At 46.4% G+C, this 14,908-nt stretch overlaps 1 protein-coding gene across 2 annotated transcripts in view; it reads left to right on the top strand.

Moving 5' to 3' along the window:
• The first annotated feature begins 819 nt into the window (after positions 1-819).
• Positions 820-14,908, top strand: part of klf7b (Kruppel-like factor 7b) — a 171,358-nt gene continuing 157,269 nt past the window's right edge. Inside the window, exon 1 of one of the 2 annotated variants that reach the window (XM_031806008.1) lies at positions 820-1,347. In XM_031806008.1, coding sequence (XP_031661868.1) covers positions 1,246-1,347 — 102 coding nt within the window. In that variant the 5' untranslated portion in view covers positions 820-1,245. The remainder of the gene's footprint in view (positions 1,348-14,908) is intronic. The other variant, XM_031806007.1, reaches the window with a different exon arrangement.

Here is a 14,908-nt window from a genome sequence, read left to right as displayed (position 1 = left end):
ACGTTTTATGTGACTTGTTAAGCAAAGTTTTACTCCTGAACTATTTAGACTTCACATAACTAAAGGGTTGAATACTAGTTGACTCAAGACATTTCAGCTTTTCATTTTTAATGAATTTGTAAAAATCTCAAAAAACATCATTCCACATTGACATTATGGGGTATTGTGTGTTGGCCAGTGACAAAATAATCTACATTGAATCAATTTTAAATGGAGGCTGTAACACAACAAAATGTGGAAGAAGTCAAGGGGTGTGAATACTTTCGGAAGGCTCTGTAGAATAGATAGTCCACACGTTGAGTTCTGTATTACACTGCCGGTTTCCAGTAAAAGCCTGCAACCTCAAACCACAAGAGAAGTCGCCTCGGAGCTGTGTTGTGTTGGGAAAGCTGTTACATCACAGCCCCAGAGTCCCTATCGGTCTCATGTCCGGATGTTTCTTCCTTCAAACTATTTTCGAAAAATGTTTAAAGAATTACAGTGAAAACACGTTTTAGCAATATTACATGTGTTTAAAATAAGTTATTTTGAAGCCTGGAAGGTTTGTGTATGCTTCCTGTTCGGCCACAGACTTCAACTGAGTGAAGGAAGTATGCTGCAGCATTTATATAGCCATCTAAAAATAGCTCACCTTTCACTGCCATGTATGACTAGAGTGACAGCTACACAAAGCCAATAGCGGCTCGCCATTCATTCTAACTCCTCCCTTTTACCTATTTTAGCGCCGCCTTAATTGGACGCCAGTGAGATCATCAAACCCTATTTACCTTATATGGTCACGCACGGAATTGATTGACAACAAACCACTCCCCCGTCCGAGTCGCTTGCTCGCTCCGCTCACTAGACAGCTAGCCCGAGCTACTCTCCCAGTCGCCTGATGAAGCTACTGCAGGCAGCGGAAAAACCAACCTGGAATTTATAGAGCGAATATTGCAATCTGGCAATGCGGAAATAAATGGACGTTTCATGTCACCGAGTTGGCATTGCACTCCTGGACTGAAGACCTGAGAGTTAGCGCCAGAGAAAAAAGGATTGCAATTCAGAGACATAATATTCAACTCTTCTTTTTCTATTGTTTATAGCGGTTCTTCGGTGTGTTATTTAGTTCCAGTGGTATATAGCGCCATACTTTCTGGTGCATGGACAGACGCACAGAGGAGGATCTGTTAACCCCTAACCATACAAAAGTGGGGTTGTATTTCTTCCGGTGGATCAAAGTAAATTACTTTCAAATCTTGCATCAACATGGACGTGTTGGCGAATTACAGTATTTTTCAGGAACTCCAACTCGTGCATGACACTGGCTATTTCTCTGCAATGCCTTCGCTGGAGGAGAACTGGCAGCAGGTGATTAGCTGCTTTTTCTTTACTGTATAACTGTCTTGACTTGTATTGTAGCAGCCTGGTATTTGTAAATCATCACTTATATGCTGCTGGTGCTCCGGAGCTCGAGCTGCGGCGCTCACATGTCTCCCCATGCAGCCTGTCATGAAAACATTCTCAAGTTGATCACACCAGCAGGCAGCACTGTGCAGAGGGAGACAGGCTGCTATGGACGCGTCTGTGACCATAATTCCACCCGTGTGCGCTATTTTCCAACCCCCGGTATACTATTTCGTTTTTCTAGCTCTTCTCTGGCTTTAACGGCTCTTGGTTGCATCTCGCTTGCCGATTGTAACAGTGTTATGCTGCAATTAATGACAAGCGATGTCTTGTTGGAGACAAGTCTGCATTCTTCATGTTATTTGATTGTTTTTATTGGTTATATAAATTGATCATAGCACCTTGATTGCATGGTAGGCTATAATAGTAGTTGGTTTTAAGCACAAGACGCTATTTGAATAACATTGTAACGGTTTGTATTTTCCGTGTTTTTTATTGTATTGAATGCGGAGCGCCGTCTGTCATTCGCTGTTTGGTTTATTCCTAAAGGATGGCAACCAACCTGAGAGCTCCCACACAAAATTACACGTCTGTCAGGTGCGATTTGAGAAGGCGCGGGGCAATTTAGGCGTAGAAGTAGGACTCGTAACTAATAACAAGAGACTTGTTCTTAAATAATGCATCCGCATCTGTCAGATTACTTGGTGTTTTCAGCCTGTTGGTACGAGAACCAACTCCCGATTGCGATGCAGAATATATTATCAACAGCGAGCCGCGAGGATGTTCGCGTGAGGGTGATAAGCAAGGCTGCATGGGGGAAGAGTGGGTGTTTGTGTGTGTGTTAGTGTGGTAACCTAGTGAACGCATACATACCACTAGTGCTTTTGGTTGGAAATCCACTCTCACCAGTGATCCGAATGGAGCATGTGATGTTGCTGGAAAGCTGGGGGGGGGGGAAATCCCCTGTATTTGTCTGTGTCATTGTGGCATGTCGCGCTCGACATGAAGGCAAACCACTCATTCATTAGAATGAAGTCATCCGCAGGGCTGGCAGTGGTATAGTGAGCACACACGGGCATGGCCAAGCAGGCAGACGTGCCAACGCTACTGCCAGTTACCACTTATCCCACTTCTGTGGGTGACTTACTGACACTAATTCACATGACTTGATCCTATTACTATTTGGTCGAGTGATGCTATTGGTTTACAGGAAAGGAGTGGTTGTGATATTACTGTGTAAGAAGAATAATAGGTGCGTCATTTCATGGAATGAGATCAGGTATCTTTTAAAGATGGAGACAGACTGGTGAGCTTTCGAGTGCTTGGCCGGAGTTACTGATTCGGTGCGCGTGGTGAGATGTGCGCGTGGTGAGTCCGCGCTGGAGCTCCACTCTGCTGTGCGCACGGCTGCACGTATCGGCTGGTCTCGTGTTGACGGGCTGTCTCCCCCAACTCATTGCAATTCCATGTGCTCAACTGCGGGAAAGGAATCGGCTGGTTATTTATCGCTAGTGTGTGAGCGTGAAAAGGATCCAGCAGACCCCCTGAGCCCCCCTAACACACACACACACACACACACACACACACACACACACACACACACACACACACACACACACACACACACACACACACACACACACACACACACACACACACACACACACACACACACACACACACACACACACACACACACACACATGGTTGGCTGGCATGCGCTAATGGAAAGCTGTGGTCTGGCAGGGCTCATCCCACCACTTTCATCAGTAATTGGCTGCTTGCTGTCAGAAAGACAGACAGACAGGCAGACGAGTCCACTCTGCTCCATCTATCATTCGCCCTCTTTGTTGTCTCATATAACCTGTTCTCTTTTTGTGTCCATTAGCAGCCTTGACACACACAGGGACTAGTGCCTTTTTGTCACAAGGCTGTTGTACATAAATTCTGTCCATGTGGTACTGTGTGTTTGATGTGTGTGTCCTGTGTGTTTGCCTAGCTGGCTCTGACACAATGGTGCCATGTTGTTTGGAATGGCTGTCAGGCCGGCCTACTGGCATGTTTGTGAGGACCTTGGGTTTGGGGAGAATATGGTTTGTGAGGACCTCGGTCTGGGGGGAACATGGTTTGTGAGGACCCTGGGTCTGGGGGAACATGGTTTATGAGGACCTTGGGTCTGGGGGAACATGGTTTATGAGGACCTTGGTTCTGGGGGAACATGGTTTATGAGGACCTTGGGTCTGGGGGAACATGGTTTGTGAGGACCTTGGGTCTGGGGGAACATGGTTTATGAGGACCTTGGGTCTGGGGGAACATGGTTTATGAGGACCTTGGGTCTGGGGGAACATGGTTTATGAGGACCTTGGGTCTGGGGGAACATAGTTTATGAGGACCTTGGGTCTGGGGGGGAACATGGTTTATGAGGACCTTGGGTCTGGGGGAACATGGTTTATGAGGACCTTGGGTCTGGGGGAACATGGTTTATGAGGACCTTGGGTCTGGGGGAACATAGTTTATGAGGACCTTGGGTCTGGGGGAACATGGTTTATGAGGACCTTGGGTCTGGGGGAACATGGTTTATGAGGACCTTGGGTCTGGGGGAACATGGTTTATGAGGACCTTGGGTCTGGGGGAACATAGTTTATGAGGACCTTGGGTCTGGGGGGGAACATGGTTTATGAGGACCTTGGGTCTGGGGGAACATGGTTTGTGAGGACCTTGGGTCTGGGGGAACATGGTTCATGAGGACCTTGGGTCTGGGGGAACATGGTTTGTGAGGACCTCGGGCCTGGGGGGAATATTGTTTGTGAGGAACAGTACACTGAACCCAGAACTGCTCCAAGTCTTCCATTACACAGCAAAACCATGCCAAAAGAGAGAGGGATAGAGAGAGAGGAGATAGAGAGGGATAGAGAGAGAGGAGATAGAGAGAGGAATAGAGAGAGAGGAGGAGAGAGAAGAATAGAGAGAGCAGAAGAGAGAGAGGAATAGAGAGAGAGGAAGAGAGAGAGGAATAGAGAGAGAGGAGATAGAGAGAGGAATAGAGAGAGAGGAGGAGAGAGAAGAATAGAGAGAGCAGAAGAGAGAGAGGAATAGAGAGAGAGGAAGAGAGAGAGGAGATAGAGAGGGATAGAGAGAGAGGAATAGAGAGAGAGGAGATAGAGAGGGATAGAGAGAGGGGAGATAGAGAGAGAGAGAGAGAGGAATAGAGAGAGAGGAGGAGAGAGAAGAATAGAGAGAGCAGAAGAGAGAGAGGAATAGAGAGAGAGGAAGAGAGAGAGGAATAGAAAGAGAGGAGATAGAGAGAGGAATAGAGAGAGAGGAGGAGAGAGAAGAATAGAGAGAGCAGAAGAGAGAGAGGAATAGAGAGAGGAATAGAAAGAGAGGAGATAGAGAGGGATAGAGAGAGAGGAGGAGAGAGAGGAATAGAGAGAGAGGAGGAGAGAGAAGAATAGAGAGAGCAGAAGAGAGAGAGGAATAGAGAGAGAGGAAGAGAGAGAGGAATAGAGAGAAAGGAGGAGAGAGAGGAATAAAGTGAGAGGAGGAGAGAGAGAGGAATAGAGAGAGAGGAGGAGAGAAATAAATAGAGAGAGAGGAACAGAAAGAGAGGAGGAGAGAAATAAATAGAGAGAGAGGAACAGAAAGAGAGGAGGAGAGAAATAAATAGAGAGAGAGGAATAGAGAGAGAGGAGGAGAGAAATAAATAGAGAGAGAGGAATAGAGAGAGAGGAGGAGAGAAATAAATAGAGAGAGAGGATAAGTGAGAGAGGAACACAGAGAGAGGAATAGAGAGAGGAGGAGAGAGAGGTATAGAGAGAGGAACACAGAGAGAGGAATAGAGAGAGAGGAGGAGAGAAATAAATAGAGAGAAAGGATAAGTGAGAGAGGAACACAGAGAGAGGAATAGAGAGAGGAGGAGAGAGAGGTATAGAGAGAGGAACACAGAGAGAGGAATAGAGAGAGTGGAGGAGAGAGAAAATAGAGCGAGAGGAATAGAGAGAGAGGAATAGAGAGAGAGGAGAGAGAGAAAGAGAGAGGGGAATAGAGACAGAGGATGAGAGAGAGGAATAGAGAGAGTGGAATAGAGTGAGAGGAGGAGAAAGAGGAATAGAGTGAGAGGAGGAGAAAGGGGAATAGAGTGAGAGGGGGAGAGAGAGAGGGGAATAGAGAGAGAGGAGGAGAAAGAGGAATAGAGTGAGAGGGGGAGAGAGAGAGGAATAGAGAGCGAGGAATAGAGTGAGAGGATGAGAAAGAGGAATAGGGTGAGAGGGGGGAGAGAGAGAGGGGAATAGAGAGAGAGGAGGAGAGAGAGAAATAGAGAGAGAGGGGAATAGAGAGAGAGGAGGGGAGAGAGAAGAATAAAGAGACAGGAATAGAGAGAGAGGAGAGAGAGAAAGAGAGACAGAGGAGGAGAGAGAGGAATAGAGAGAGAGGAATAGAGTGAGAGGAGGAGAGAGAGAGGAGGAGAGAGAGGAGGAAAGAGAGGAGGAGAGAGAGAGGAATAAAGAGAGAGGAATAGAGAGAGAGGAGAGAGAGAAAGAGAGAGAGGAATAGAGACGGAGGAGGAGAGAGAGGAATAGAGAGAGAGGAATAGAGTGAGAGGAATAGAGACAGAGGAGGAGAGAGAGGAATAGAGAGAGAGGAATAGAGAGAGGCATATAGAGAGAGGCATAGAGAGAGAGAGAGAGAGAGAGGAATAGGAAGAGAGGAGAGAGAGGAATAGAGAGAGGGGGAGGAGAGAGAGGAATAGGGAGAGAAGAGGAGAGGAATAGAGAGAGAGGAGGAGAGAGAGGAATAGAGAGAGAGGAGGAGAGAGAGGAATATAGAGAGAGAGGAATAGGGAGAGAGAGAGAGAGGAATAGAGAGAGAGGAGGAGAGAGAGGAGGAGATAGAGAGAGGAATAGAGAGAGAGGAGGAGATAGAGAGAGGAATAGAGAGAGAGAAGGAGGAGCGAGAGAGAGGAGATAGAGAGAGGAGAGAGAGAGGATGAGAGAGAGAGAGAGAGAGAGAGAGGAGGAGAGAGAGAGACAGAGAGAGGGAGAGAGAGAGAGAGAGAGAGAGAGAGAGAGAGAGAGAGAGGGGGGGGGGGGAGAGAAAGTAATGAAGAGAGAGGAATAGAGAGAGAGAGAGAGAGAGAGAGCGAGAGAGAGAGGAATAGAGAGAGAGGAGAGAGAGGAATAGAGAGAGAGGAGGAGAAGAGAGAGAGAGGAGATAGAGAGAGAGAGAGAGAGAGAGAGAGAGAGGGGAGGAGAGAAAGGAATGAAGAGAGAGGAATAGAGAGAGAGAGAGAGAGAGAGAGAGAGAGAGAGAGGAATAGAGAGAGAGAGGAATAGAGAGAGAGGAATAGAGAGAGAGAGGAATAGAGAGAGGGGAGGAGAGGAGAAAGACAGAGACATTTGACATTTATTTCACTTTTGTTGACGATATATTTCCCTTGCTTTGGCAATGTAAACATATGTTTCCCATGCCAATAAAACCCTTTAAATTGAATTGAAATTGAGAAAGAGAGAGATTAATAGAGAGAGAGAGAGTAATAGAGAGAGAGAGAAGGAGAGAGGGGAGGAGAGAGAGAGAGATGAGGAGAGAGAGAGAGCGGAATAGAGAGAGAGAGAGAGAGAGAGAGAGAAAGAGAGAGAGAGATGAGGAGAGAGAGAGAGCGGAATAGAGAGAGAGAGAGAGAGAGAGAGAGAGAGAGAGAGAGAGAGAGAGAGAGAGAGAGAGAGAGAGAGAGAGAGAGAGAGAGAGAGAGAGAGAGAAAGAGAGAGAGAGAGCGGAATAGAGGAAGATGAATAGAGGACATCACTTGGAAGGGCAAACCATAAAAGTCCCACATGATGGAGGTAGAGAGGAAGGGAATGAAGGGGAAAGGAGGGGGTGGAAAGTGAGGGAGTTAGTTGAAAAAAGCCCTGTCCTGTCTGTGTAGACAGGTGGATAAAATAGTTTTTTCTAGTGCTGCTCGGCACCGTTAAAGCTGCCTGATGTTTTTACTGGTGCGGTCGGATGGCTTGATAGGATAGCGTCTACTCCATCTAGCGTGGCCCTAGATCTGCCAGGCAACCTTCCTTCCCTTCCTCCCTCGCTCCGACATGGAGACAAGATGGATGTCTGTGGCAGGCCCCCGGTGAGCAGAGTATGAATCAGGCCGTAATGGACGCGATATGGGTGAATTGAGTTTCAGTGCTGGGGGGAAGAGGGGGACTAGCAGTGTATGATGAAGGGCCGGCGGCGAGCCATACATGATGAAGTAGTCCCCCCCTCCTCCCGTTCTCTCTCTCTCTCTCTCCCTCTCTCTCTCTCTGTCTCTCTCTCTCTCTCTCTCTCTCTCTCTCTCTCTCTCTCTCTCTCTCTCTCTCTCTCTCTCTCTCTCTCTCTCTCCCCCCCCCCCCCCCCCCTCTCTCTCTCTCTCTGTCTCTCTCTCTCTTTCAAATTCAATTCAATTCAATTTAAGGGGTTTATTTTTTAAGTTCCAAAAGAATAAAGACATTTCAAATATTGTGTTAAGTGCAAATAGTTAAAGTACAAAAGGGAAAATAAATAAACATAAATATGGGTTGTATTTACAATGGTGTCTGTTCTTCACTGGTTGGCCTTTTCTTGTGGCAACAGGTCAGAAATCTTGCTGCTGTGATGGCACACTGTGGTATTTCACCCAGTAGATATAGGAGTTTATCAAAATCGGGTTTGTTTTCAAATTATTTGTTGATCTGTGTAATCTGAGGGAAATATGTGTCTCTAATATGGTCATACATTTGGCTGGAGGTTAGGAAGTGCAGCTCAGTTTCCACCTCATTGTGTGAGCAGTGAGCACATAGCCTGTCTTCTCTTGAGAGCCAGGTCTGCCTACGGTGGCCTTTCTCAATTGCAAGGCTATGTTCTCTGAGTCTGTACATAGTCAAAGCTTTCCTTAAATTAGGGTCAGGTATTCTGCCACTATGTCTTCTCTGTTTAGGGCCAAATAGCATTCTAGTTTGCTCAGTTTGTTTGTTAATTCTTTCCAATGTGTAATGTGTAAGAAATTATCTTTTTGTTTTCTCATGATTTGGTTGGGTCTTATTGTGTTGCTGTTCTGGGGCTCTGTGGGGTCTGTTTGTGTTTGTGAACAGAGCCCCAGGACCAGCTTGCTTAGGGGACTCTTCTCCAGGTCCATCTCTCTGTAAAAGACGGTTTTCTTATGGAAGGTTTTGGGAATCGCTTCCTTTTAGGTGGTTGAAGAATTTAACGTCTCTTTTCTGGATTTTGATCATTAGTGGGTATTGGCCTAATTCTGCTCTGCATGCATTATTTAGTGTTTTACGTTGTACACAGATGATATTTTTACAGAATTCTCATGAGTCTCACTCTGGTGTTTTTCCCATTTTGGGAATTCCTGGTTGTTGAGCGGACCCCAGACCTCACAACCATGAAGGGCAGTGGGTTCTATTTTTAGCCAGGTTTTAGTTGGTATATAGATTTTTATTTTCCTTTAGATGGCATTGAAGACCCTTCTTGCCTTGTCTCTCAGATCGTTCACAGCTTTGTGGAAGTTACCTGTGGCGCTGATGTTTAGGCCGAGATATGTATAGTGTTTTGTGTGCTCTAGGGCAACGGTGTCTAGATGGAATTTGTATTTATGATCCTGGCAAATTTACCCTTTTCAGACCTGAGATTTACTGTCAGGTCCCAGGTCTGACAGAATCTGTGCAGAAGATCTAGGTGCTGCTGTAGGCCCTCCGTGGTTGGGGATAGAAGCACTAGATCATCAGCAAACAGTAAACATTTGACTTCAGATTCTAGTACGGTGAGGCCGGGTTCTGCATACTGTTCTAGTGCCCTCGCCAATTCATTGATTTTTATGTTGAAGAGGGTAGGGCTTAAGCTGCATCCCTGTTTCACCCCACGGCCCCGTGGAAACAAATGTGTGTGGATTTTATAATGTCGTATGTTTTTCCCCCAACACCACTTTCCATCAATTTGTATAGCAGACGCTCATGCCAAGATGAGTCAAAAGCTTGTTTGAAATCAACAAAGCATGAGAAGACTGTGCCTTTGTTTTGTTTCTTTGTTTGTCAATTTGGGTGTGCAATGTGATGACGTGGTCTGTCGTACGGTAATTTGGTAAAAAGACAATTTGACATTTGCTCAGTACATTGTTTTCACTGAGTCTGCTGTTAATGATAATGTAGAGGATTTTCCCAAGGTTGCTGTTAATGCATATCCCACTGTAGTTGTTGGGGTGAAATTTGTCCTCATTTTTGTGGATTGGGATGATCAGTCCTTTGTTCCAAATATTGGGGAAGATGACAGGGTTTGTATTTTGTCCTGTAGTTCATTCAATATAGTTGGAGAATCCAGTGAGTTCCGGTAGTTTTTAACAGTTCATTATAAGCTTTATATTTGATCATGTGTATGGTTTTGCTGTTTTTTAATTTGTTATAGAGCAAACAAGATTGGAGATGTGGTTTCTCCAGACATCTCCATTTTGGATAGATCATTCTTTGTGTTGTTGTTTGTTTAGTGTTTTCCAATTTTCCCAGAAGTGGTTACAGTCTATGGATTCTTCAATTACATTGAGCTGATTTCTGATGTGCTGTTCCTTCTTTTTCCGTAGTATATTTCTTTATTGTTTTAGTGATTCACCATAGTAGAAGCGTAGGCTCAGGTTTTCTGGGTCTCTATGTTTTTGGTTAGATAGGTTTCTCAATTTCTTTCTTGTTTTTTGCATTCTTAATCAAATGATTAACATTTTTAGATGTGAAGCTGACAGGTTAAATACACTGTTTAGGGTTTCTACTGCCAAGTTTACACCTTCACTATTACAGTGAAACGTTTTGTCCAGAAAGTTGTCTAAAAGTCTTTGAATTTGTTGTTGCCCAATAGTTTTTGGTAGGTTTCCACACAACTTTCCTTACATCTATAACCATTTCTTAATATTATTCAGTTCCTTTGGCTTTGATGCCTCAAGATAGAGTATTTCTCTGTTCAAGTAGATTGTGATTTTGCTGTGATCTGATAGGGGTGTCAGGTGACTGACTGTGAACGCTCTGAGAGACTCGGGGTTGAGGTCAGTGATAAAGTCATCTACAGCAGGTATTCCCAAACAGGAGTATGCGCAATGCCGTTGGGGGTACGCCAAATAAAAACCTGATTCACATTTTAAATATTTGTAATTTTTATTTCTTCACATTTTCAAACAGTCCATTTAGTATGGCCCACGTCCATAGAGACAAATACCAGCTCGGCTGGTAGTACTGTTACTACCAGCGGTACTACACCTGCACCTGTCGATGACACAAGTTGATCTGCTTCCACAAGCACTAGCATCAGTCATTCTACATGTGTTGTTAGCCCAGCTAGCATGGACACTGACAGTTGTGAATCTGATGCAGCTGAAGAGCTACTGCCCATTACCCGGGAAAGCACCAAGCTACTGCCCCCTTACCTGGGAAGGCACCAAGCTACTGCCCCTTACCCGGGAAAGCACCAAGCAACTGCCCCCTTACCCGGGAAGGCACCAAGCTACTGCCCCTTACCTGGGAAGGCACCAAGCTACTGCCCCCTTACCCGGCAAGGCACCAAGCTACTGCCCCCTGACCCGGGAAGGCCCAAGCTACTGCCCCTTACCCGGGAAGGCACCAAGCTACTGCCCCTTACCTGGGAAGGCACCAAGCTACTGCCCCCTTACCCAGCAAGGCACCAAGCTACTGCCCCCTTACCCGGCAAGGCACCAAGCTACTGCCCCCTGACCCGGGAAGGCCCAAGCTACTGCCCCTTACCCGGGAAGGCACCAAGCTACTGCCCCTTACCTGGGAAGGCACCAAGCTACTGCCCCCTTACCCGGCAAGGCACCAAGCTACTGCCCCCTGACCCGGGAAGGCACCAAGCTCCTGCCCCCTTACCCGAGAAGGCACCAAGCTCCTGTCCCTTTACCCGAGAAAGCACCAAGCTACTGCCCCCTTACGCGGGAAGGCACCAAGCTCCTGCCCCCTTACCTGAGAAAGCAGCAAGCTACTGCACCGACACAGATTTTTTAAACAATTACTGCTTTGCATACAAGGCAGTGAATTGTATGCGTTACAGCTGGATGAGTCAACAGACGTGGCGGGCCTGGCACAGCTCCTGGTATATGTCTGTTACAGCTGGATGAGTCAACAGACGTGGCGGGCCTGGCACAGCTCCTGGTATATGTCTGTTACAGCTGGATGAGTCAACAGACGTGGCGGGCCTGGCACAGCTCCTGGTATATGTCTGTTACAGCTGGATGAGTCAACAGACGTGGCGGGCCTGGCACAGCTCCTGGTATATGTCTGTTACAGCTGGATGAGTCAACAGACGTGGCGGGCCTGGCACAGCTCCTGGTATATGTCTGTTACAGCTGGATGAGTCAACAGACGTGGCGGGCCTGGCACAGCTCCTGGTATATGTCCGTTACAGCTGGATGAGTCAACAGACGTGGCGGGCCTGGCACAGCTCCTGGTATATGTCTGTTACAGCTGGATGAGTCAACAGACGTGGCGGGCCTGGCACAGCTCCTGGTATATGTCTGTTACAGCTGGATGAGTCAACAGACGTGGCGGGCCTGGCACAGCTCCTGGTATATGTCTGTTACAGCTGGATGAGTCAACAGACGTGGCGGGCCTGGCACAGCTCCTGGTATATGTCTGTTACAGCTGGATGTGTCAACAGACGTGGCGGGCCTGGCACAGCTCCTGGTATATGTCTGTTATATTTTGTGGGGGGTCAATTAAGGAAGACATCCTCTTCTGCAAACCACTGGAAACCAGGACAACAGGAGAGGATATTTTTAAAGTACTGGATAGCTTTGTGACAACAAATGGACATTGGTAGTCAAGATGTGTTGGTAGCTGTACTGATGGTGCAAAAGTCATGACAGGGAGACATAGTGGAGTGGTAACACATGTGCAAGCAGTTGCTCCAGTTGGGTACACTGAAGCATCCACCGAGAGGCTCTTGCTGCCAAGGAAATGTCTGACAGCTTGAAAGACGTTTTGGACACTACTGTGAAAATGGTTAACTTTGTTAAAGCAAGGCCCCTGAACTCTTGTATATTTTCTGCACTATGCAATGTTATGGGCAGCGACCATTGACCCATTTTTTTTAAATTGAGAGACGAGCTTAAAGTTTTATTTACTGACCGTCATTTTCACTTGTCTGACCACTAGAATGATGACAAGTTTCTCACACGGCTGGTCTATATTCAATTTGCGGGACAAAATTGAGGCTGTGACTAAGAAGTTGGAACTCTTCTCTGTCTGCATTAACAAGGACAACACACAGGTCTTTCCATCATTGTATGATTTTTTTTGTGTGCAAATGAACTCAAGCTAACGGACAATGTCAAATGTGATGTAGCGAAGCACCTGAGTGAGTTGGGTGCACAATTACGCAGGTACTTTCCCTAAACGGATGACGCAAACAACTGGATTCGTTATCCCTTTCAATGCCCTGCCTCCATTCCACTTACTGATATCTGAACAAGAGAGCTTCATCGAAATTGCAACAAGCAGTTCTGTGAAAATGTCATTCAATAACAAGCCACTGCCGGATTTCTGGATAGGGCTGCGCTCAAGAGTATCCTGCCTTGGATTTCTGGATAGGGCTGCGCTCAAGAGTATCCTGCCTTGGCAAATCGCGCTGCTAAGACACTGGTGCCCTTTGAAACCACCTACCTATGTGAGAGTGGATTTTCAGACTGCGTAGAAAATGATGTAAGACTGAGACTCTCTCCAATACTTCCACTTTGCAGAGTTATGGACGTCCTTTCAATCACATCCTTCTCATTAACCTGTGGTGAGTTATTCACTATTTTTGATGAACAAATAAGGTTTTATATATAAGATGTTTAAATAAAGAGCAACATTATTGATTATTATTATTATTTGTGCCCTGGTCCAATAAGAGCTCTTTGTCACTTCCCACAAGCCTGGTTGTGACAAAAACTCACACTCATTCTTATGTCTAATAAATGTATCGTATAGTGTGTGTGTGTGGCAGGCTTACAATGATGTCAAAAACCAAAATTTGAGAGTGTGCTGACCCTGGTACGCAGCTGGAGGTTGAATGTTTGAAGGGGTACGGGACTATAAAAAGTTTGGGAACAGTACTACAGCCAAGAGATGGACTGTAGGTGTGCCTACCGTAGGAGTCCCCTCAAAGACTACCATTGACTATGTAAAGTCATGGCCAAAAGTTTTGAGAATAACACAAATATTAAGTCTGCTGTCTCAGTTTGTATGATGGCAATTTCCATGTACTCCAGAATGTTAAGAAGAGTGATCAGATGAATTGCAATTAATTGCAAAGTCCGTCTTTGCCATGCAAATGAACTGAATCCCCCCAAAATATTTCCACTGCATTTCAGCCCTGCCACAAAAGCACCAGCTGACATCATGTCAGTGATTCTCTCGTTAACACAGGTGTGTGTTGACGTTGACGAGGACAAGGCTGGAGATCACTCTGTCATGCTGATTGAGTTCAAATAACAGACTGGAAGCTTCAAAAGGAGGGTGGTTCTTGGAATCATTGTTCTTCCTCTGTCAACCATGGTTACCTACAAGGTAACATACCCCCTGAGTCACTTCCCTGTTTCACACCTGGTAGTTTGGTGGATGGGACTACCAGCTCTCTGTAACCTGGAGGGCAACCAGTGGGTCCATCTCCTCTATACCATGTATCTTGTAGGATGACAATGTCTGTATTTCTGATTTCTTTGGTGAAGTCCAGGTTCCAGCTCTTTAGGCCAAAGGCAGATGACCTCAGGCCTTGGATATTCCAGGATGAGATAGTGAAGGCTTTGTGTTCCATAAAGGGTCCAATGTTGTTAGTCGTGTGGTTTGGCCTCAGACCAGTAAGTGTGAGCAGAGCCTGCTGAGCATCTGGTACATGCCATTGGCTTGGGCTAGTATAAGAGTTCTGGTGGGCCTGTTTGCCTGCTCATGGCCTGGACGTATGTGTGACATTCATGTTGAGGTCCTCTTTGCGGAAGTGGGGGCATGGGGTGGGCAGGAGGGGCATAGGTCTGATCTGAGGGGACCTAAATGATGTGTGGGCATGGTTGACTTGGGGGGTGTTGATTGGTTGGGGTGGGGGTGTGGATGTGGCTGGTGGTGCTGTGGTCTGGATGTAGGTCCTTTCGGCGTGGCTCCTCTATGTGTAGGTTCCAGGGAGGGAGGGACCCTGCAGGTCGGGAGGGTGTCTTGCTGGTCTGGGTGGGGTGTTTATTGATCCTGTGTGAGGTGTTGGGGCTGCGGTTGAGGGTGAGGGTGATGTCTTTTAGGTGGACACTGCTGCCTTGTATAGGTGGACCTGGTCATAAAGGCATATCTTTCTCAAGAGAGAGCTTATCCTGCTGAGCTATCACTTTGATTATGTGAAAGTCCAGCTGAAACTGTTTTGGGTTGCCCTGTACCATTACTGTTCCAGACTTGTACAGGTTGACATTGGCTGACTAAGAGTCCTCGTTGTCTAAAATAGCACTCTGCCATAACAGGGGATGGTCTGTGTGGAAGATTAAGTTGCTTATGTTCCT

The sequence above is a fragment of the Oncorhynchus kisutch genome, linkage group LG26 (assembly GCF_002021735.2).
Source record: "Oncorhynchus kisutch isolate 150728-3 linkage group LG26, Okis_V2, whole genome shotgun sequence".
In the NCBI taxonomy this organism is placed as follows: Eukaryota; Metazoa; Chordata; class Actinopteri; order Salmoniformes; family Salmonidae; genus Oncorhynchus; species Oncorhynchus kisutch.
This window is presented reverse-complemented; position numbering and strand designations above follow the sequence as displayed.